Source organism: Podarcis gaigeae, assembly GCF_964106915.1.
Source record: "Podarcis gaigeae genome assembly, chromosome: 10".
Classification (NCBI taxonomy): Eukaryota; Metazoa; Chordata; class Lepidosauria; order Squamata; family Lacertidae; genus Podarcis; species Podarcis gaigeae.
In genome coordinates this window covers 21,530,839-21,555,570 of record NC_139686.1, presented here as the reverse complement: position 1 = coordinate 21,555,570, position 24,732 = coordinate 21,530,839, and the positions used below count along the sequence as shown (strand labels likewise).

The following is a 24,732-nucleotide window of genomic DNA, read 5'->3' as shown; positions in this document are numbered from 1 at the left end:
AGTTAATAGAACTATCTTCCTGTCTCACTAATAAGGTGTCTGGGGCACTTTTAGATCTCATAAACAAAGTACATTTCATTCCTGGGATTCCCTGGAGTTTGGAATGGGGAGAGTCAGCAGATAGCATCACCATGAACCCAGCTGCAAATGAGAAACTTGCCTCCAGATGCTGATTTGTGTTCCCTTCCTTTTTGTGTGTGTTGCTTGCTGCAGTATGTTTAATACATAGACACCCACCCTCATGTAAGTGAGAACTCCACCTCCCTCTGGTTCAGCTGCTGTGTTTGGGTTACCTTCTACAAAGTTACAGGGAGAGAGTCAATAGATTCCTTCTCTGAGTGGATGACTGCCAAAAGCGAAGGCTGCATTGGCTGTGCAGCTGCGCCCAGGAATCTCCCCTCTTCTTGTCAAACTATCTGCATCTGAGTTATCAAAGTCAGTGTTTCTCATATATTCCTCATTCTCTGCATCTTTTACCTAAAGCAGTGTCTGCACTCAAGTTAATTAGAAGATCAGCCAAGCAAGAACTGCACTATTCTCTGCAGCAGAGCAAGCAGGTCTATGTGTGAGGCTGGCACCGCCGCGCCAGCAATCAATGCAGTTTTTTGGGGTGCCAAAAAATGTGGTTAGGGATGGAGAGTGTCCCAGAATCCTGTAAAAAATCCCAAAGGGTGCCTCTCAGATTAAAGTGCAGCTATAGCTGAACTTTTCTGTCTGCAACGTGGGATGCATAGAATATTGCAGGGTCTATCCTGTGGTTTATTTCCACCACTTTCAGTTGTACAATGTACCCTGGAGCTTCCTCCTTTCTGTCCTTTGGTGCCCATCACATCACAGTTTTTAGGATTAACTGAGAATTCCTGTGCTGCAAAAACAATTACCACTGGGGTCTACAGCAAAATGCTGTCGGATGGAGGTTTGCTGTTCAGTGCCCCAGCCAGTGAAAAATTCTATCTTCCAGAAGAATCTATCCTGTCCCACCTGCAGTTTTCTTCCCGGCCCCCCTCCAGACTTTCAGTGTGCTGAGGCAGCTGAGCATGCTCAGTCCTTATTGGACCATTTTATTTTTGGGGATGGCAGGGGTTGCCCCCTTAACACCCCCCCAAACTTGGTACTTCTGCAAACTGCATAGATGTGCATGCTGCTACCATCCTCCTCTTTTACATTGGACATTATTTAGCTATAATCCTGTTGACACTCACCAAGTGAGGTTGTTGGTGGTGATGGTGGTGATAAGAATCAATCAATCAATCAATCAATCAATCAATCAATCAATCAATTAAGGTATTACAAATTCACCATAATTCTCCAGGGCTTGCTGTTTTCCAGAGAAAGTAAACTCTCTGAAACTCGCACTCAGAGCAGGGTTCATGCCTAAACGTAGGAAGGAGAAGCCATCCTTTGGTGGATTCTGGCGTGTGAAGTGGATGGAGGATTTATGTGATAGAAATAGTTCTTGCAAAAGCAGCACAAGTCAGGCTTTGCTTCTGGGTTTGCCATATCTTTGAATCTCTTGGGAGCTTGCATGAGAAGGGTGTCGGGAGCATCATTTACTTCCCCATCCTGCATAACGAAGGAGGGAAGTGGATGATAGATAGACGACTTAAAACAAGCCCGGAGGCAGCAGCTAATAAGACGAATCTTGCAGCTTCTCATGGGACCGATGTAAAGGCCATTAACCACCGGCAGAAATCTCATGCCAAGCTAATGAGCATCAGCCTGGTCGTGAGAAATTAGAGATGGAGTCTTTCAATGAATTAAACCCTAATTGTTGTAACAGTATGGTTTTAGGAATTGCCCAGGCAGAGAGGGCTGGCTTCTTGCACACCAAGAATGCATGAGCCAAGAACAGTTGTTTTTTTGGAGTCGACCACAATCCAGATGGTATTTACAGTTCGGTTCCATATTTTTGGCCAGGGTGCTATATCTTTCTTCAAAGCTGGCTTCGTTTACTAGCTAAGAGCCTCTAGCAGGCTGCAATGTTTAAACAACAACAACATGGGACAGGCTAGTGCTCCACATTTGTTTACTTTTCTCCGTGCACATTTTAGAGGCTGTATTTTAAAACTAAACACTCATTTAACATAACTCAGATGATTTGACCAATGACATCAGTGGCTGGCCATGATGCTGTATAATTGCTCCACTGCTGAAGGCTGTATGCCTCTTAACATCAGTTTCCGTGGAGCACAAATGCGGGAGAGTGCTGTTGTGCTTATATCTGGCTACCAAGCTTCCCACAGGAATCTAGTTGACCACAGTGAGAAGAGGACACAGGGCTGGATGAGCCTGTGGTCTGCTCCTCTAGGTATGTTCTTATGACACTGGCAATACATTATTGACCCGGTTACTGACTGCTCAGCTTATATGCAATTATTCTCATATAGATTCACAATAGCCCAGTATAATCCATCACAAAGTTCAAAAATACCCATAGGAGTGATTCTCACTACTGAAAATTGGCCTGGCTGTGTGGCAAGCTCCAGGTATTGTACAATTGGCTGAGCAACCATCTGTCACGGCATGGCATGTCCAGATAGATTTTCAATCTGCAATGAAAGTGTGTGGGTGTAATCGTCATTGCAGCCTAAAAACCAATTGGGGAAAATAATAATCTGACAAATGCATGGCTGTTTGGCTCGCTCATTGATTTTATTGTCCAGCCGGGGGCAATTTTTCAGTCATTTGAATTCACCCCGAAGAGTTCATTCATGCATGCATGTCACTCAGTGGGTGGCTCACACCTGAATGTGTGAGGTGATTCCTTTGGAAAGTGTTGCTTAGGAGATTCCATGGAAGCTCTTTCTCTGCGAAACTGACTGGTGCTGAGACTGGTTCAGTATTAGCTACACAGATTGGCAGCAGCTCTCCAGAGTTTCAGACAGGAGTCCATCATTTCCTACCTGGAAATGCGAGGGGTTTAACCTGGCACATTTTGCAAGCAAAGTATGTGCTTTTCCCATGAGCCTTTCCCTTTCTGTACTGTTTCCCACATGCAAGCATCCCTAGTGGTTGTTGCCATTATCACCTGGCGGATAGGCATGTGGGAGCTCACTTTCCGTATACGATCCTGATTAAGCATTTAAATTCACAATAAAGTAATATTTGCAAAAGTTTAATACAGTGGTACCTCGGGTTAAGTACTTAATTCATTCCTGACGTCAGTTCTTAACCTGAAACTGTTCTTAACCTGAAGCACCACTTTAGCTAATGGGGCCTCCCACTGCTGCCGTGCCACCAGAGCAGGATTTTTGTTCTCATCCTGAAACAAAGTTCTTAACCCGAGGTACTATTTCTGGGTTAGCGGAGTCTGTAACCTGAAGCGTATGTAACCTGAAGCATCTGTAACCCGAGGTACCACTGTATTGTAGCTGTTGCTGGACCATACCTTAGGCAGCACCCAGAGCATGGGTAGGCAAACTAAGGCCCAGGGGCCGGATCCAGCCCAATTGCCTTCTAGATCTGGCCCACACACGGTCCAGGAATCAGCATGTTTTTACATGAGTAGAATGTGTCCTTTTATTAAAAATGCATTTCTGGGTTATTTGTGGAGCATAGAAATTCGTTCATCCCCCCCCCCCAAAAAAATAATAATCTGGCCCCCCACAAGGTCTAAGGGACAGTGTACCGGCTGCAAAAGTTGGCTGACCCCGCCCACCGCTTCCTCATCACCTGAACCCTGTGTTTACTTGAAGTAAAGCCATTTTTCACATGCAATCCTAAGCATGTTTATTTGAAAGCTAACTCTGCAATATCAACAGGACTTTGTAGGAAACAGGTTGTTAGACAAAGCAATCCCTCCAGCTATCACCTTGAAAATAACTTTTAGGTGAAATGCAGTTAATAACCATATCTGCACCAACATTTCAGTGGCAGGATTTATGATAAAATAAAACTGCTATTGCAGCATCCCCACAAGATAACTGATATCTGCGATACACTATATTACTCAGTGTTAAGTGTGATGGATAAGTGTCTTAAGTGTGTTTTCCTCACCTTTGCACCAGGCCTAGCAAACTCAGTCCAATCTATCCTGTGAGTCAAGACTCGCTCCCATTAACCTTCTCACTCAGAAGGAGGAAGAAATTCCTATTCCCCGATGTTGATATATTTCATATTATTTGCAACTATGCGAATGGTGCAGTGTTACGGAAATATATTAAGACTCGGAAAAACTGTTCTTTGCCCAAGGGGACACACTTCTCTGCATTAAATAAATAAGTGGGAGGGGAGCTGACAAGGTAGCTAATCCTGGGGATTTGACTGTAACAAGCATGGAGCGTTGGTGGTGGTAGGGAGCAAATTGCCTTTCAGATCTAGTACTGTATTTAATTAACTAATTGCCTGAACATGTTTGTGGCGCCATCTCTCTCCCTTGCTTCGAGTCCCTCCTTCTGTGTGGCCTGTGAATTATCTTCTGAATCCTTAAAGCACACATACTGACATTTCTCCACAACCCTCAATCCCCTCCACACTGGGAGCCAGTGTGGTGTAGTGGTTAAGAGCGGTAGACGTAATCGGGTGAACCGGGTTCGCGTCTCCGCTCCTCCACATGCAGCTGCTGGTTGACCTTGGTCCAGTCACACTTCTCTGAAGTCTCTCAGCCCCACTCACCTCACAGAGTGTTTGTTGTGGGGGAGGAAGGGAAAGGAGAATGTTAGCCGCTTTGAGACTCCTTCGGGTAGAGATAAAGCGGGATATCAAATCCAAACTCTTCTTCTCTTATCACCATTGCCCCCACAATGTCTGTCTTTGTCTCTGAGCTTCTTGGGGCCTTTCTGTTTTGCCTATAAGTTGTCCTTTGCAGTGATGGCCAAATATGAAGAACAACTACTCCTCCTCCTTCTTATTTCTTATTTTTTCCCTCCCTCCTCCTCTTGTTCTACCCAGGACCAGGAAACCTCTTTCCCAAGAGCATTGTCGGTTCAAAGGCTTTCTCCTAGATGGTGCTTCCTAGATGGTAAGTGCAGAAGATGGTTTCATTCATCCTTGAAGCAAAGAGGATGTAGGCCGTTTATACACTAAACCTTTAAAGCACATTCCAAACACATTCTTTCTCTCAAAAGAAATCTGGACGCTGTAGTTTACCCCTCACAGACTTACAATTTCCAGCAAGCCTTAACAAACTACAGTGCCCAGAATTCTTTGAGGGAATGAATGTGCTTTACTGGTATTGTGTATACACAGTCTGAGGAATCTACTTAGACACACACATTGAAGAGTTTTGACAGGGGTAACTGCAGTGGCGGACCTTGGTGTCTCAAATTTCAGTGGCACCCTGTGTGGCGCCAAAATCCAGTGCCCCCTGCCTCTTGTCTCCCATTCCGTTCAGCCCAGACACTGAGGTCCAGCACTGAGGGCCTTCGGGTGGTTCCCTCACTGCGAGAAGTGAAGTTACAGGGAACCAGGCAAAGGGCCTTCTCGGTAGTGGCACCCACCCTGTGGAACGCCCTCCCATCAAGGAAACAAACAACTATCTGACTTTTAGAAGACATCTGAAGGTAGCCCTGTTTAGGGAAGTTTTTAATGTTTGATGTTTTATCACTTTATTTATTTATTTATTTATTTATTTATTTATTTATTTATTTATCTGTTGGGAGCAGCCCAGAGTAGCTGGGGAAAACCAGCCAGATGGGCGGGGTATGTATGTATGTATGTATGTATGAATGAATAAATAATTACAGCAATAGTGGTAGATCCTGCTCCAGCTCCCCAGAAGCTCTGAACCCAGTGCGACCACACCAGTCACATTCCCCTAGAGCAGCCTCTGATAATTGAAGCTTTTCTAGCTGTCCTTAAAATGAATTTTGAATCTAAGGTAAAGGTAAATCAATACATGTGTGTATTCCATTATCATCCACCATCAAAACAATCAGTTGTTGTTGATGATGTGTGTAATGTTAATTACGGAGAGTACGGCTGGTGTCCGGTAGCACCTGCTATCTGAAATGTCACTTGGTAATACATCTCCCCCCTCCCCCAGAAGAGACAAGGGAGAGCCCCCGGGGAAATTCTGCCATTTTGGAAATGTGTTATTATCAAACAAGAGTGTTGCATTGCTATTTTCTTGCCTTATTTGTCTACTTATTTATTTCCCATGCTGATCTTACAAAGTTTCTAAATAAAATGCGTAACTGAAATGCAGGTGCATTCTACACATGATTGCTAAAATGCCAGCTGTCCATCAAATGTCTTAAATCACACACACAAACAACACATGGTCACATGTTACAGGGTAATCCTATTCATGCTTATTATAGGCTGTATGATTAAAATGCTGCAAGAGCAAACACCCCAGGGTCTCTGCGAGCTTTATGTGCACATGTACTTTGCAAACACTTTATACTGTACACCTTCGGATGAAGGGTGTTGCATAAATTTAATAAATAAAATAAATGAATAGCATGGTTGAAGCATCAAAATAGAATTGTTGGGTGGTGGGTTGTTGTTGTTTTGGTATGTAAGAGTTATTACTGCTGAGATTTTTGCTGAACTTTTAGAAGAAGAAGAAATAGCAAGCTTTAAGAACATTTTTCCTCCAGACCTTTTCTTTAATGTAGTTATTTCCTTCTTATTTCCAGCAACTTCGGCCGATCGCTTTTACCGCATCGACAGATCTCAGGTACACCACAGCACCGTTTCTTCCTTTCATTCCCCTTAAAGCAATCCTTGACAGCGTAGTGCTCTGATTGTATTTTGTACCCCCACTATTCCCAGCCAGCCCAGTCAAAAACATCTGGAGTCTGAAACATCTGGAAGGCACTAGGTTGGCAAAGAAACTGCTTTAAAAGATTATGTCAGAAGGTACAGGATTGGATTTACCATTATACTCCAGATAACAGGACAATAACCAAATAGCAACATCTTGTTATATCTAATTGTTTATCAGTTGCAGAATTGGGGCAGATGATCAAGTGTCCATCTATAGGATACGATTGATCTGTGATGTTCCATGACCTCAGAAGGAGATGGACTCTCCTACTCTGGAAGTTTTTAAACAGAGGTTGGATGTCCATCTGTCAGGGACACTTTAGCTGTGATTCCTTCACTTCAGGGGTTGGACTAGATGAACCGTGGGGTCTCTTCCAACTCTACAATTCTATGATTCTAAGCAACGCTCAATTAAAATTCTAGGATGTGCTGCATGCAAATCAGGTCACAATTTTTTTTGCAACTCAGGACTCCAAATCTCAGAGAAAACTTGAGCCCGTGGTTTAAATGTTGGAACCTCAAATTCAAAAATATCGGAGACTCTTGCATTCAGTAGAGTATGAATTAAATAAAACACCCTGTGTGCACTGGCAGAAGACAGCCAAAGTCAAAAGAACATTTAGAGGCAAAAAGGATCTGCTCTGTCTTCTTGGCTCAAACCCAGTTTGATGTCTAATAGCACAACTTTCGTCTCCTTTCTTGCTTATCTTTCTGTGCTCGGGACAGCTGCATTTTAAAAAGTAAATCTCCGCGTTTATCTCCTTTTGCTGTTTACAGTCTGCCTGAAATCCTAATCCACTGCATGGGAGATAAGATAACTCTGGAAATTATGATAATGTTACAAGCCAGTACAAAATACATCTCCATGCTTTAAAAGCACATCAAACTAATGGTACCGATATTTGTCAGAAATGTAGCACTCTGTGTGCGTGTTGAGCACTTGCTGGAAGTTTCGCAAACAGTAGTAGTAATTCTGTTTAGACTTCCTTTTTAAAAAAACAAAACAACATTTATTGGCTGTGCAGCTGCAACAAACTAACTAAAGGTGTGCTTGATGCTTTCTGGGACTATAAGCAGAGCCCTGTTGCATCAGACCAATGGTCCATCCATTCCAGCATCCCATCTACTGTATATATTTCTGCTGCAGTCCTATAGAATGTGTGGACCCTTGACCGTTAAGTCCCGTCATGAACAACTGTGGCTGTGGTGCTCATCTAGCTTTACTGGCCGAGTGAACCTACGTTTGTCCACAGACAGTTTTTCTGGGTCATGTGGCGAAACCAGAACAGCGTACTGAAACGCTGTTTACCTTCCCACTGGCACAATACCTATTTATCTACTTGCACCTTTTGGTGTGTTTTCAAACTGCTAGGTTGGCAGGAGCTGGGACTGAGCAACGAGAGCTCACACTGTTGTGGGGATTTTAACCGCCGACCTTCCAATCGGCAAGCCCCAGAGGCTCAGTGGTTTAGACCACAGTGCCACCCATGTCCGTGATGTGTGTATACTTGGGAATAAATCCCATTGAATTCAACAGAACCTATTCCCCAATCAGTGTGCATAGCCTTAGCAGGCTATCATCCCCATAACAATATTTTATGGTTGCCTGCCTCATTTTATAGGTGGGAATTGAAACTGGGAGAAGGAGCAAATGGGGCACTGCCCCACTAACCTCAGCCTCTGCTCAGCCAGACTCAACCAGCCTGTCTTCTTACAATCCTGCAATGCAATCCTGCAATGCAATCCTGGCAGTAGCACTGCCTATCATCTTCCTCCTCCTTAGTCACAGTGTGAACACCCAGGGAGCAGGATGGAGACAAAACTAGAATTAGTTGGCTCTGCCTGACATTAGTGCTGACTTCACCTGATTTTGGTCTCCCTGCTTTCTGCCCAGCCAGTCCCAATGGGCAGCTGCCACCTCTAAGATGGTGACTTATAGCCACCCAGTGAGTCTAACACTATGTACCAATGGCCCAGTTCCAACACACTCTCCACTGTTTGCAAGAGTCAAGGAATCATAGAACTGTAGAGAGTTGAGAGGAACCCCAACAGTCATTCAGGAATCTCAGCTAAAGCATTTATGACAGGTGACCATCTCTGCTTAAAAACCTCCAAGGAAGGAGAGTCCACAACCTCCCGAGGGAGACTATTCCAATGTCAAACAGCTCTTACTGTCAGAAAGTTTTTTTCCTGATGCTTCGTTGGAATCTCCTTTCTTGTAACTTCAAGCCATTGGTTCAAGTCTTTCCATAAAAGCACCCAGCTTGTGGTGGTCAGTTGAAATCTCTGTGCATATTGACTCCTCCTTAAGGCCAGCCATTCACCATGCACAAGACCCAGGGGTGGGTTTTGTTGTTTGTTTTTGCATTATATGGTGTGTTGGGAAATGAAAGACATTTCTGGTGCCGTCCCCTTAATGGACTTCTTTGTGTGGTGTTTGGACACACATGCTTGGTTATCTAAGGACATAAGAAGAGCCTGCTGGATCAGGCAAATGGCCCATCAGGTCCAACATCCTGTTTTCACAGTGTCCAGTCATAGCACCCAACCACAAGAGCACTCTCTCATTCCTGCAGTTTCCAGCAACTTGCATCCAAAAGCATTACTTCCCCTGATCATGATGTCAGAGTGTAGCCAACATAGCTGATCAATAGGACTTTTCCTCCATTGATTTGTCTAATCCTGTTTTAAAGTATTGGTGGCCATCACTGTCTCCTATGGGAACAAGTGCCGTCATTTAATTATGCATTGCATGAATAAGTTTTTTTCTGTCTACAAGGAAAGCTTTTGTATGGGAAGGATTTTCAGTTCCTTTCCATACAATGGCCATGACCTGCTAATCATGGCGGACATTTTCTTTATGTCTAGAAATTGAGTTCCATTTAGTTCATTGTGCACAAACTATGGACTAATCATTCACTCTCGCGCTGTTGCTGCAGGAACATTTGCACTTCGTGACTGAAATTTCGCAGGACGAGATTTTTATTCTGGACCCAGAAATGGTGGCAACACAGCCTGCAGGGACGCCTCCAGGAATGCCTGATCTGGTAGTGGAGCAGGCCTCTGGGTAAATTTCTTCTTTTCCCCCAGCATGAAGTGGGATCTGGAAGTCTCTGTACATACCGTATCTTTCCTTTGTATAATGGGAGCTGCTCCAGAGGACAGTTTCATGCATTCACCGTTGTGAAGAGTACAAAAAGGGAGAAAGTGTTCATACAGGCTAAATTTCAAACCAGAGATGTGTGACTAATGTTTGCTCCTTTGAGAGATGCAAGGACTCAGCCTACATGGGAATTAGGCATCCTGTTTGCTTCAGGTTACCCAGATACCAGTTATTGGTCCTGATGGTTTTAACTGCCAGTGACTTCTGGGTATCTGAATTTTTGCTCCTCTGACTTAAACTAAATAAAGGAACATTAGTTTTATGCAAACTGCTTCAAAGAATTTAGAACCTGTTTGATTGGCGCTACTTTCCTAAAGGCACCCTGGGAATTTATTTGTTTATTTTGCTTAGAGGTTTCTTCACCAAAAATGGTCACAGTTCAGAAAAAAGAAGAAGGTACAATGAAACATCTGTCTTATCTATTTTAAACTGAAGATTGTTGTGCATTGTAAGAAATGCCTTTTAGATTTTCACAACAAATCTTAATTGCATTTCATCAGTGTTGTGTCTGAAATAGTCCATGAGTGGCAATCCAGATGGCAGGAGTATCAGGAGTTCAGCAGAAGAGCCCTCTTGCAACCTTATGAGATTGGCAGGTGAAAATAATGGTTAAGGAAACATGCAAGAGTATGAGAAGAGTTGTGAATAATCAACTCTGCAGAGAAGCAAGGCATGGAGTGATCATCTTCTGGGAATAGTAATATGGATGAATCAGTCAGTTTCAGTTTGCCCCCACACCTGCAAAGGAGCCTCAGAGACAGTACTGGAATTAGAGTTATATTTATTCAGAATAGAACAAGTTGGAGAAGCAGCAAACCAACTTCAGCCCAATTAACCCAGCTTCAACTAATTCAGGAAGTACAGGCAGGTGAGGGTTTAACTCATTCTGGTAGGGAAGCATCTCTCAAGCCTTCCTGGGCACGTGTTCCAGCCAAAGACTGGAGCTCTCCAGCAAAGGATGTGGAGCAGTAAACAAACACCTTCCTTGCCAGGGTGCTGAGCAATAATCTAAGGTGCACATGCCAGGCCTCAAGGATGCCTCCATGTCACCCCAAACACAAAGTACTGGCAGATCTCCGAAGGGTGTCCTCTACCCAATAACACTTCATTTCCCTCATTATCTCTTCACCCATTCTTTCCTTCCCTGTCCATGCTTCATGCTGCAACAGGCACCATCCACACCACTGCAGGAATGCTGAATGAATGGAACAATGTGAAGCAGGCAAAAGGCAGGCGGGTTCCTAGGCCAATCAGGCTGCACACGCACACCCCCCCCCCAAAAATAAAATACCGTTCCTTCAACGGATGATTTGCTAATGCCCACATTGCACACAGGAAAAGAGGAAGCTTGCAAACCAGTAAAGGGGAAGAATTGGCTTATTAAACCCTCACTTTGCTGTCTCAGCATGTGATCCCCTCATCCTCTCCCTTTGGAAGTGACCAGCTCCTGAGCTGTCTTCTAGAGCAGGGAAGGGGTGGGGAAAAATATGCACCCACTTTAGAGGTGGGAGTGAAATTTTCTCAGTCTCTCATTTAGCCCGTCTTCTGTTTGCCCCATGTCTGCTGCAGTTTGCAATTGCTGCTCAATTGTAAAACGAAACAAAACAAACTTAAAAGCAGTTCATTAAAAAGTCAGCATGCAAATTTTCCCCAATATACCAAGGCTGGCTTACAACTTCACCTGTTAGAAAAAAATCCCTAATTTATGTATTTTTGCTTTCAGTTTACTGATTTGTGTGCACTAATACATTGGTACCTCTGGTTGCGAATGGGATCTGTTCTGGAGCCCCGTTCGCAACCTGAGCAGAACGCAACCCGCGTCTGTGTGTGCGCGGGTCGCAATTCGCCACTTCTGCACATGTGTGTGATGTCATTTTGAGCATCTGCGCATGCGCGAGCGACAAAACCCAGAAGTAACCCTTTCCGGTACTTCCGGGTCTCCACGGGACGCAACCTGAAAATGCTCAACCTGAAGTAAACACAATACGAGGTATGACTTTACACCTCCACCCCCCCCCCCGATGCATTGTTTTTGGCATGAGCACAGAACTTCAACATTTGGAGAAGCACGAATTTAGCCGTGTTTCAGTTAGCGTGTGGGTTCCTGAAGTGCTAATTAAGTAGGTTCACCTTTGAAAAGGTGAACCGAGCAGCACTACCCCACCCCCCACCCCGCTCCCCACCCCACCCAAAAATAAAGCAAAAACTCCCATCTGAGAATAATGGTGTTTTCCATTTGGAAATCTTTTTCTCAGAATATCAGATCGGTGGAATCCTGCTGTTCGAAAGCGCATGCTGAGCGACAGCGGCCTGGGGAAGATGTCCCCTCACTACGAGGTACCTGAGAAACAAAAGGAGGCCAGCAAGATGCACATGCTGCAGTAAGAGCCCTCTGCATTTCTCTGCTTGATGCTGCATTGCTACCACACCACCAAAGGCAATTTTACCTGCTCTTTTACAATGCGTTTTCGATACACTGTTCTGATGTGCTCTGCATTCTCTGCTTTCTTTCAATCCGCCTCATACTTTTTCATCTTTTTTAAATTTTTTTAAAATCTACTTTGTGCACCCTTGATTCAAACTAAGCCAGGGCATATCTGAACCGCAAAGTCTAGGGAATGTTGCAACATTTGAACGAGGAAGAAGAGAATGTACGAAGCTGCTTTATATATTGAGTCAGACCATTGGTGTATGTATGGCATGTTAGGTGAGGGGGCAGTACCTCTCGTGGGGGACATGTACCCCTTTGATCCCCACCCCACACTCAGATCTAGCATGTGACAGTGGCCACATCCCAGGAAACAGTTTGACTGGGTGGCTAAACCAGGCGAGGGTAGCCGATGGGTCTTCAACCCTCAGTGAGCTAGGGACTTTGCGGAAGAGACCAATAATGGGTTCAATGGTCAGGAAGGCTGTTTCTGTACATTCTGCAGAGGGAAATGAGGGGCAGATGGGGCTCGTCAATCTGGGAAGGTATCCCACCTAGGAGAAGGAAAACTTTGGTGTTAAACCTCCACTGCTTTGCGGCTATACTCAATTGGGATAAAGGCTTCGGGAACAAACCCTTAGGAAAAACCTCTATTTTCTGCCTTATGGGACAGCTTTGGGAGAATGCATATGCACATGCAGTTGTACCTTGGTTTTTGAACAGCTTAGTTCATGAACAACTTGGAATTCGGAAGTAGCTGTTTCGGTTTGCGAACTTTGCCTCAGACGCTGAATGTCCGGCGTGGCTTCCGATTGGCTGCTGGAAGTTCTTGCAGCCAATTGGAAGCCGCACCTTGGTTTCTGAATGGTTTGGAAGTTGAACGGACTTCCGGAATGCACTCTGTTTGAAAACTAAGAGTACCACTGTACATAACTATATGTATGCGCGCATACACACACACACTTGTCACAAGAAGTATTTTAGGTCTACTTGAATTGGTCATGTCAGGTCTTTATGGTACTCTCTGTGTACCTTGGAAATTTATTTTTGAAACACTCACCAGGCTGTCCTGACCTTTCTTGGATCACGTGGGCAGAGCACATCACAACTCCTAGACCCTGGGCTGGGGGCCTCTGGAATGCCTGAGCTATAAATCTAAACAGCAACACTTTCAAATTCTCGCTGGCCATAAGTGAAGCTTCTCTGAAGGGAAGACAAAAAGAGGGGGGGGAGAGAAAGAGAATCCATTCTCTGACCCTTAGCAGCATTCCAGAGCAACTTGAATAATTGTGGGCTCATCCATGACAGTTTTTGTAACAGACAAGAAAGACAGGAGTGCACTCTGTGAAGAACAGCTAGTGATGGTTCTTAAGATGGTACATTAATCTAGAGTCGCAAATTTACTTGCATTCCCCCCCCCCTTTTTTGCCCATGTACATTCTTGCCCTCCTGGTTCAGAATTATAACATGGAGGCAGAAGAAGGAAGCACATAGAATGAAGGCAATTGCACAACACTCTCTTTCCTTCTGTTTGTCTTGCATCACAACTTCTGCACATTTTTTATTTGTAACTTTTAGTGCAATTTCATTTCCACCCCACCTTTCCTTCGGGGAGCCCAGATTGGCATCTGCATTCACCTCTCTGCATTGTGCTTCTTGTACACCATGTAGAGATGATTGCATTTCGGCAGCATGCAAACTGTTTAAATCGCTTATAAATAAAATAAATCGGCAGAACACCCCTTTGAAGTTGGCTAGGGTGAGAAGATCATGGGGATTTGAACTCTGACCCTAGTCTGACTGTCTAGAATCTGACCACAGCACCAGATTACCTCTTCAGCACCTTTTAAATTTATTGCTTTATTTGGCAAATTTTAGAACAGACTGGTGGTTTATTCACATATACAAGAAAATAATGTTACCTCTCTTCTATGCGGTCAGACTTTGTTTTCCCAAGAGTTAGACTTGCAATTCACTTTTGTGAAGGCCACATTTACATGATGCATGTCTTGATCTTGAGACACATGGGAGTTTTTCTAATTTATATTTGGTGTACAATTTATACATTTTTTTGTCCAAACTGATTGCTGAAATTGACTTGATTTTTCAAAATAGAAGGTGTGCAAGACTCTTGGCAACTCAATCCTGATTTAAGCATCCTTTCTTCTCCTCTTGATAGTGATGTAGAACTGTGGTAAATGAGGACTGAAATATGTAAGGACTGGGGCAGGATTCGCACACATTTGTTCCCTCAGCATTTCCTGCATCTGCCACCAGGGGGCGTGGCTCTGACAGGTGTCAGCAGTAGCCTGGCCAGGAAGCCCTGGCCTGTGAAGGACTTAACATATGACTGCCAAAGTTGGCTGCCATTGAGAAGACAGGAGGCAGTGTAGTAATTAGAGAGTTGGACCAGGACCTGGGAGACCAGAGTTCAAATCTCCACTGGGTGACCTTGAGTCACTAACTCACGGCCTAACCTATCTCACAGTGTTGTTTTTGTGGGTTATAAGTGTCAATAATTAGTAAGTAAGAGCATATCCTCCAATTTTTTTCTGATGAAAATGAGTACATCCCATTCCATAATGATAATTTTACTATTTATATGCCACACATATTATTGGGTTGCCCAGCACTCTGGGCAGCTTCTAACATATATAATAACATAATAAAACACTAAACGCACCAAAAAACTTCCCAAAACAGAATTGCCTTCAGATGGCCCAGGGGTCGGATAACTCCATACCTTCCAACATTTCTCCAATGAAATTAGGGACTTCCTAGGGAAAAGTGGGACATTCTGGGATCAAATCGGAAACTGGGACAGCTTCTCTAAGTCAGGGACGTCTCTGGAAATTAGGGACATTTGGAGGGTCTGTAAGGGTGATCATTGGAACATCAGATGAATGAGGGAAAACTTAAGTATACCCAAGTAACATGGGCCTGTTTTATTGTATTGTACATATATTGCAAACTATCAGCAACAGCTGATGTTGAGCAACAGCAATGACAGCTTTGCCACATGTGTGCTCCTTGCGATCTAAATTTGAGACATGCCAGTTTGGTTGTGTGAATGGGATCGGGATGCAGCCATATGCCCTGCATCTGGGAAGGACCCCTCCAACCAAATTGAGTTTGCCTAATTTCAACTGATGTTGTGCTGCTTGTCATTTTCTGCCATCGTCCTTGGGCAGAAACACCAAACCAAAATTCTGTCTGCATATGAGAATGACATTTCCCTTGCATTTGGCCCTCTCGCCCTCCTGGTCTTTGAGGTCAGGGGTAGACGGCACACAGCTGCTTCTGGTGAGAACAGGAACATTTTTGGGTGCTGTCCAGATGTGGTGGTGAAAAAAGAGTATACTATAAAACATTGAATTGCTGCCATCCACTCCCATTCCTATTCTCAGTGAATAATGTTTTTTATATAATTCAAATTCCCTGAAATGGAATCAAGATTGCTCTTTCCCCCTCCTCTGAATCTTGGAAGCAGAGACTCTTAATTATGTTTTTGTAGCATCTCTGCACCTGACGCATCGTGGAGGAAATTTGCCCTGCTGACAAATTGCTCTGGCAGGTAGTGACACACAAAATGCACCCACATGCCAGGAGCTTACAAACTGGCATCGTCCAAACAAGCTTGCTGTTGAGTAGCGCCACCTCCATTCCTTTCCTTTTCCCCTTCCCTCCTTCCATCTCTGAAATGAACAAATAAGCTCCTAACCTTTCTTTGGGACTGATTTCAAGCAGATTGGGCTAAGAACATCACTGGCCGTGGCACAAAAATATTTTGCTGCAATTTAGATTTTAAATGCTCTTCGAATATTGCCAGCGACTAAAGCAAAGGCAAACAAAAAAACAAAAACATTTTGACAGTGAAGTATAAGACTTTAAAAAATGTTGGAATACATTTTAGGATACAAATTCGATGTTGGCAGAAAGGATAGACATATGAAGGAGTGTGGTGGAGTCTCCTTCTTTGGAGGTCTTTAAGCAGAGGCTTGACAACCATATGTCAGGAGTGCTCTGATGGTGTTTTCTGCTTGCCAGGGGGTTGGACTCGATGGCCCTTGTGGTCTCTTCCAACTCTATGATTCTATGATTCTATTATGCCTTTCCCATTCCTCACCATAATGTGAATTATTTTCTCCCCTCCATCCGGGTCTGAGTAGTTGCCTTGACCAGATAAGAATAGGTGGTTTCTTCAAAAGCTTTCGTATATATTTTTCTTTCTTTCTTTCTTTCTTTCTTTCTTTCTTTCTTTCTTTCTTTCTTTCTTTCTTTCTTTCTTTCCCCTTTTCTGTTTATTATTCTGTTCAAGTGAAATGGTCAGAGAGACATAAAGGAAAAGAGTGAACAAATTTCAGGGTCATAAACATTTGTGCAATGAGTTTCTGTCTGAATAATGAAGAGGGAAAAAGGCCCATGGGAATCTGATCTCTGTGGAGTTCTTCTCACAACTCTGATCTGGGGTAAAATTCAAAGTTCTGGCTTTGAAAGAAACAACTGGCTTGGGTCTAGGATACCTCAGGGATGGGCATAGCATCTACTTTGCATGCAGAAGATTCCAGATTCAAGCCACCACCACCCACATCTCCATTTCGGACTAGGACTATTTGCCCCATCTGAAACTCCAGAAAACTGCTGCCAGTCAGTGTCAACTGGTTTTCCTCATCCTTGGTGTAGCACCCTGCTTGTGGTTAACGCTTAGCTGGAATGAAATATTCAACGCAGCAATAGAGAAATTAAAATAATAATTTATTAAGAGTTAGTAAATAGTAGGATTTATTGTTTAACCTAAAATAATACCATGTGCCTCCCATTAGAGACTTATTTACACCCCCCTTTCCTGGCCAGCTGCTTTTCCCATTAGCTCTTGCCCTTTAACCTTAGGAAAATGTGGCTAAAGTCTCTAATGGGAGGCACATGGTATTATTTTCAGTTAAACAATAAATCCTACTATTTACTAACTCTTAATTAGTGTTTTTGCAGCTTGATTGTATACTGTAATATGTGGGGTCAGTGTAACCTTTTGCTCCCAGCCTATAATTCCCAACTGGGGATGATGGGAGTTGGGGGTCCACCATCTGGGGACCCAGTGTTGAGGGAGGCTGAAGTAAGTAATTTTATTTTATTTTTTTGTTTATTTAGTTCATAAATTTCATTTCATTTTTAAAAACCTCAAAGCAGGTTACAAAAAATAAATCAGCAAAATCAAGAAACAACAACCATACTTGAGTATCTGGATCATAGAATCTAAGAGTTGGAAGGGACCCACAAAGGTCTTCTAGGACCCACATACCTACGGTACCACCTCTCCTGGTATGCCTTAAGGTACACAAATGACAACATTTTGGAGGTCCCAGGTCACAAGGTGGTTAGATTGGTCTCAACTAGGACCAGGGCCTTTTCAGTACTGGCCCCGACTTGGTGGAATGCTCTGTCACAAGAGACTAGGCCCCTGCGGGACTTGACATCTTTCTGCAGGGCCTGCGAGGCAGAGCTGTTCCGCCTGGCCTTTGATTTGGACTCAGTCTGACCCTTATGTTTCCCTCCCCTTAAGCTTTTGATCTATGGGCTACTAATGATCTAATGAGGCAGCATTTTAAATTGCATTTTAACCTGTATTTTAAATTGGGTCCCCCCCTATTATGTTTTTACTGTAATTTTACTGGTGTTTGCCACCCTGAGCCTGGCTCTGGCCAGGGACGGCGGGGTATAAATTAATTATTATTATTATCATTATTATTATTCTAGTCCAACCCTCTGCAATGCAAGAATCTCAGCTAAAGCATCCATGACAGGTGACCATCCAACCTCTGCTGAAAAACCTCCAAGGAAGGAGAGTCCACAACCTCCTGAGGGAGACTGTTCCACTGTCAAACAGCTCTTACTGTCAGAAAGTTTTTCCGTATGTTTAGTCGGAAACTGCTTTCTTGTAAATTGAAGTCATTGGTTCAAGTTCTACCTTCCAGAACAGGAAAAAAAAAACAAGCAGGCTTGCTTGAAGAACAAAACAGAATCCTGACTGACTGCTGGGACAGAAAACTGGGGTGGGGGGGTGGGATAGTGGGACTGAAATGGAGTATATTTAATAGGAGCTCTCCATGCTGCAACATTTTGCTGCAGGACCCACTTGTTCACACTTAACTCTTTCACTTCTCAGCCTTGGATTCTTTTTTCAATCTCTGCGTCCCCTTTCCTGTTGGTTAGTTAAGTTTCAAGAGAAACCCTCTAATACTTGCTTAGTTATTTTACATATTTCTCATATGGCTGTTGTCCAGAATAGTTGGATTTTGGGGCACTCCCACCACACCCCAGAATTGGCCCTACTAAACATCTTCCAAGACAATAATGCCCATTTACACCACAAAGAACTCATAACCCACCTACTTTCAGCAACCAGAAGCATCATAGCCAGAGACTGGAGAGACCTGTCAGGAGTAAGCATGGACCAATGGTACCAAATAGTATGGGAAACAGCCTTACTAGAAAAATTAACCAATAAACTGAAACTGACACGGGGACAAACAGAAGAAGACGCCTTGACCCCTGTATGGCTCCCCTTTATCATATACACAGCCCAACAAGACAATGACAAAAATCCACCAACAGCATACAAATCATTATGGCTAACCTGATCCAAAATACCCACCCAACTCACACATGAAAACAAAGATCACCACAGCCAGTCACAAACAAACAACCACACCCTAGGCCAACCCCAACCTCTCTCACCACCAAAGGAACACAAGTGAATAGCAGAGAACCTGCACAAGCGACGCTGACACAAAACCCCACATATATTAAATAAAATAGAAACATCATCACCCAACCCTACCTCCACTCACCTTTCCCCTCTCCACCTCTTTCCCCCTTTTCTTCCTAATGTCTCAAGAAATGAAACTGATCTGTAAAAAATGTTATTTGGAGGGGAAAGGGAGAGAGAGAGAGAGAGAGAGAGAGAGAGAGAGAGAGAGAGAGAGATTGAGATTGCACATACTTTTGTAAACCAAGAAAATCTTTAATAAAAATACATTAAAAAAGGAGAAACCCTCTAGGTGGCAGTAGAACATTGAGGATAGCAGCTTGTATAATCGCTTCCTGAACTTGGCTGAAACTTTGCAGCAGACAGAAGTGGCAAAAATAATAATAATCTTGAACCAATGGTGGATATAACCCGAGCTGCAGAGGGGAGGAGGTACCACCAGAACTGCTACCCATCCTTTTAAAGATTTTGGATGTTACGCAATCAGGATTCTAAATTGAGCAGGAACCCTGCCCTACCATGGAAATCTGCCCTCTAAAGAAGTTCACCCTCAATCCACTGGAAGGTGGCAGAGTTAGGCCACCAGGAATGTGACAAATGAGACAGGGCCAATGAGTCTAACCCTGCCCGCCTGCCAGGGAAAAGCATGGGCTGGGAGGCTGAACAGGACTAGTACAATGCTGAGATTTTAAAAAAATGCACCAGATTATTAACAAGAATGGTTGAATGTGCAGATGGAGACTAGGAATGGGAATTTAATGAGATTCTCAAACTCATAGATCCACAGAGATCTCTTTCTAATTCCCATCTCACTCCTTAAATTTGATGAGAAGCAAGATTCCCCACCCCTATCCCTTGGTTCTGCTAAAACATGAATTATTCTTGTGCAATATTTTATGCACGATTATATATCCAATACACACATACGATATTATTGCTTTCCTAAAGTAATCATCACGTTCACAGGAACCTGTGGCAATATGTATATAACTGTGTGGAAATGCAAATGCAGCCAACCAAGTTCTACTCAGAGTAAACCCATTGGAATGAGCAAGCCTAAGTTAGCCATGTCCATTTATTTTTCAATAGATCTGCAATGAGTTGAATTTAGTTGGATGCATCCCATAGTTATAGAAGACACTGCTATAGCACAGTGTGGGATATGGCTCTTTTATAGGTACTATACATACAGTACACATAGTTTATATGTATACTGGGTGATTGTTATGTACTGAAGTTCTCACCCTGGGCCAGCAGGGGGATACTGTAGATAGTTTTCACTCAGGTCCACATATGCAAATAAGGGATTGAAAGTGACGTTCAGTGATTGGATAGTTACAGAAAATGGTTACTGTTGCGTTTTAGTGGAGCTCTATATAAGCAGGCTGGCTGAACCCTTCAGTTCAGTTCTATTCTGGCCTGTGAATAAACAAGAGCTGTTTGAAGATTCGCTGTGTCGTCTGATATGTTCAACCACAACTTAACAGTGACCTTGGACCAGTCACAGTCTCTCAGCTTAGCGTACCTCACAGAGTTTCTGTGAGAATAAAATGGAACTGGGAGAGGGAGACCAGAGATCAGAGACCAGCAGGACTCTGAGGAATGTGTAGAGGAAGCAAGGGAGCCTGAGGAATATGGGTCAGCAATTTGTGTGGTTCTGTGCCACCCACAAGGCAAGGGTCAGGGCTCTAAGAAGACGAATAATAATAATAATAATATTTATACCCCACCCATCTGGCTGGGTTTCCTCAATGATTCTGGGTGGCTCCATAATAAAAACACAACAAAACATCAAACATTAAAAACTTCCCTAAACAGGGCTGCCTTCAGATGTCTTCTAAAAGTCAGATAGTTGTTTATTTTCTTGACATCTGATGGGAGGGTGTTTCACAGGCGGGCACCACTACCGAGAAGGCCCTCTGCCTGGTTCCCTAGAATCATAGAGTTGGAAGAGACCACAAGGGCCATCGAGTCCAACCCCCCTGTAACTTCGCTTCTCACAGGGAGGGAACCAACAGAAGGCCCTTGGAGCTGGACACCTCAGTGTCTGGGCTGAACGATGGGGGTGGAGACGCTCCTTTGGGTATACTGGGTGGAGGCAGTTTAGGAAGACTCAGGACTGTCAGAGGCAGATGAGATCCTTTTAAAAATTAAAAATAAATGCATCCTGAAGAACTGGGAAAGAACTAGGGAAACCAGAATTGACAGATTAGCCTATCCTATGCTGGAGACAGATGCTCTGCTGCTATTTGTTTTTGAACGTCTGAAGATGGTTTGAAAGAAGGACTGCTGCTTTTTTTTTGGGGGGGGGTTATTGTTTCAAAACCCTAAAATACATGTTTAAGTGAACATGTGCATGTGAAGACAAAATGGGTGTGAACTGCATACCATTAGAGATGAAACCTCTCTCAAACCATTTTAATGGACTGGGTGTATATAACCTTTAAAAAATAGCTTTCATGTTCTATCCATTGCAGAGGAACAACTAGTGAGTTCATTGGAACCAGAGAGAGAGAGAGAGGTGTTTTGTTTTTAAAAGAGAAACAACATTCAGCCCCCCCTTTTTTTCTTGGCCAGCTAACTGGCAGAAGTGCTTATCAGAAGGAGTTAGTGGGTATGTGTAAAATGAATTACTCGAGTGGCAAAGAAGAGAAAGGCCATAAAACTCCATGGCAGTGCTATAAAAGTATTGTTGTTCAGCCTTTTAGATTCTTAAAGGCTTTTCTTTCAGATGCTGTGGGTGGCAGAGGGTTTCAGTTGCAGGGTTATTGGTAAAAATAGCTGCTTTACATCGGCTTGACGTTTCTCTGGAGGCCTTTGTCTTTATGAATAATACACCCGGTTGCCGGAATTTCTGTAGACTGTGCCTGGAGGAGGCTGGTTGAATTTCCATGAAACCTCAAATCCCATAGACTGAGCTCACAAGGTTGCAAATCCCTTCCTTCCCACACAAAGACATGCCTACACTGCCACCTTCCTCAAGCGACAAGCCTCCAGCAGACTGAAAACACCAGGAATAGTCTGACTGGCACAGAGTATTCCTTTAATGCTAAGCTCCCTTGGCCACTGTTGGCCTTCAGTCAGTGGGCCAGTTTAGGAAGAAGGCACAAAGCCCCAGGTCCATTCTGCACAGACAACGTGCTTTCTATTGCTGACCTATGCTTGACTTTGGCTTTTGACAGCACCTTGCATTGGGCCCAGATAGGGTTGCCATATGTCCAGGACATGTCCATGGGTAGAGTCGTCATAGTGATCCAGAGTTAAAAACAGATGTTGACAAATGTGTCCTCTTTTCTCTCTCTTCAAAATATGGCAAACCAAGCCTAGAAAGAAGCTGGTAGTCATGTCTTTGGACTGGTCTGGGTTAACAAAGAAAAGGAGCCAAGCCTTCTACCATTTTCTACTGACTCCTGCTTGCTCCATTTTTTCAAAAAAATTTTTTGACAAAGTAATATTAATAAATGAAATAAGAATAAAAATATGCATCCCACCCCAAGACCACTCCATTGCAACTATCCAACCTGCCAAAATTTCAACACCTCTTGCGATCGTTTGACCCCTTTCCGTTTCAACAGTACAAATTCTACAAACAATTTCCATATCTCCTCAAAATCATTTCTCTTGCATATTCCCCATCTTACCACTTGCCCCATTTTAGGTTTGAGTTTTTCCATTTTCCAACTCACATTTTTGTGACCCCCCCCACCTGGAGATCCAGCTGTCAATACCTTCTCTCTCTCCCTCCCTACCCTGTAGTTTTGCATCCATCTTATGCCTTATCCTTGGCCTGGTCCCAACAGGTGCATACCATAATAGCAGGAGTATAAACTTTATAATTTTCTTAGCAGCACTTGCCATGGTGATTCCCCGCCCCCCCCCGTCTTTTGGTCTTTTCAGATGCAGAGCTAATTACCTCTACCTGTCTTGCTGTGATAGAAATGCTAGCGAGACAAAAAGGATGCTAAAGTAAATGCTCAGTTATGGCTGCAAAATGGATTATTGTATGCTGTTCTGTTCTGGATCCCGGTAATTGCAATTGCCGTTGGATAGCTGTCCCTTCTGCCGTTGAATGGCTACAAGGGGCACTAAACTGTAGGGGGCTGGTGGAAAAGTTGTTCTCATAAGCACTTGTGTAACATGCTTCCCCCTTTGCCTGCTTCTCCCAGGGAACACAGTTAAAGGAATGGTAGAGGTGGGGCTTTAACAAAAACAAGTCTCCAGCTGACTTGGTACCTATTCCTCCCCACAGAAAACGGTAGCTAATAGTAGCTTCATGGGAGGGGAATTAAACTGAGAAAACAGGGTAAGGAATCTGTACCGCTCCCAATGTTGTTGGGCTGATTGGAGCTGTAGCCCAGTAACACCTTGATGACCACAGGTCTTAGATAGACCTGACGCGGGTGGCGCTGTGGTCTAAGCCACTGAGCCTCTTGGGCTTGCCGATTGGAAGGTCCCCGCAATGGGGTGAGCTCCTGTTGCTCTGTCCCAGCTCCTGCCAACCTAGCAGTTCGAAAGCACACCAGTGCAAGTAGATAAATAGGTACTGCTGTGGCGGGAAGGTAAATGGTGTTTCCATGCACTCTGGTTTCTGTCATGGTGTTCCATTGCTCCAGAAGCGGTTTAGTCATGCTGGCCACATGACCCGGAAAGCTGTCTGCGGACAAACACCGGCTCCCTTGGCCTGAAAGCGAGATGAGCACTGCAACCCCATAGTTGCCTTTCCTTTTTTACCTCAGGTAGAGGTCTTTCCCATCACCTGCTTCCTGGTGCTTTTAGACTGGATTTTTCAAGGACTGACCCTGAGACCTTTAGGAGGAAAAGCATGTGCTCCCGGAGCATGACTGGCATTATGGGGCAGGAGCCACAGAGTTGCCCACCTGACAGCATAATCAATGCTGCTTAGCTGGAGAAAGGCAGTGTAGCTTTGTTACAGGGGCACACTGTTGGAGCCAATCCAGTACTCCCAGCAGTGCACCTAAGCAACGCTTCCCTTACCTCTGCCCTGCCCCTGCCTTTTCCACTGAGCTACCGTTCTTCTCCCTGATCATGTCTGTGATGCACACCAGCAGTTACTTTGAAGAGAAAAGTGAAGTGTTGGAAAATCTGGCCGCAGAACATTCGCTCTGCATTCACCTTGGCTAGGAAATCTCAGTGGAGCCACTGCTGGATTTTGACGGACCTTTGGTTATCAATTCACCTCTGACCTGATCCTCCGAAGCAATTTCCCCTGTTATTTTCTTTCTCTGACTTGAGACTGCTGGAGATAGAAACTGACTGCACACATTAGGTTGAGATAATGGGTGACAATAGCTTGTTCCTTGGGGAGGCAGAAATTTCAGGGCAGGTCTTAGAGAGCAGTAACCAGGCTCATTATTGGGGGGCAGCGGGAAGACCCAGGGGAAGAGAGACGACAGCAGTTTATCCCTCCAGCTGTACCTGTTTATGAGGCACCCTTCTTTCTTCTCCTTATATTTTCAAATAATAATAATAAAGTACTCCTTTTTCCAAAATCACAGTGACGCAGAACTAGGTGGATGCTTCGTGAGGCTCATTCTGATGCAAAGACGGAATGAAGCGGGATCTGAATTTCAGCAATTGTTAGGAAATGAACATAGCACAACCTGTAGAAGTATTTAGCATCAGCGGAACTCTGCTTTACCAAGT

General features: G+C 43.9%; 1 protein-coding gene across 7 annotated transcripts in view; it reads left to right on the top strand.

Annotated features, from left to right (window-relative positions):
• DGKI (diacylglycerol kinase iota) overlaps nt 1-24,732 on the top strand; it is a 240,220-nt gene that overhangs the window by 188,865 nt on the left and 26,623 nt on the right. For 5 of the 7 annotated variants that reach the window (XM_083700075.1, XM_083700077.1, XM_083700074.1 and 2 more), the window contains 4 exons: nt 4,891-4,960; nt 6,582-6,622; nt 9,651-9,778; nt 12,130-12,255. In XM_083700075.1, the coding sequence (XP_083556201.1) occupies nt 4,891-4,960; nt 6,582-6,622; nt 9,651-9,778; nt 12,130-12,255 (365 nt within the window). The remainder of the gene's footprint in view (nt 1-4,890; nt 4,961-6,581; nt 6,623-9,650; nt 9,779-12,129; nt 12,256-24,732) is intronic. The other 2 variants (XM_083700078.1, XM_083700076.1) reach the window with 1 other exon arrangement.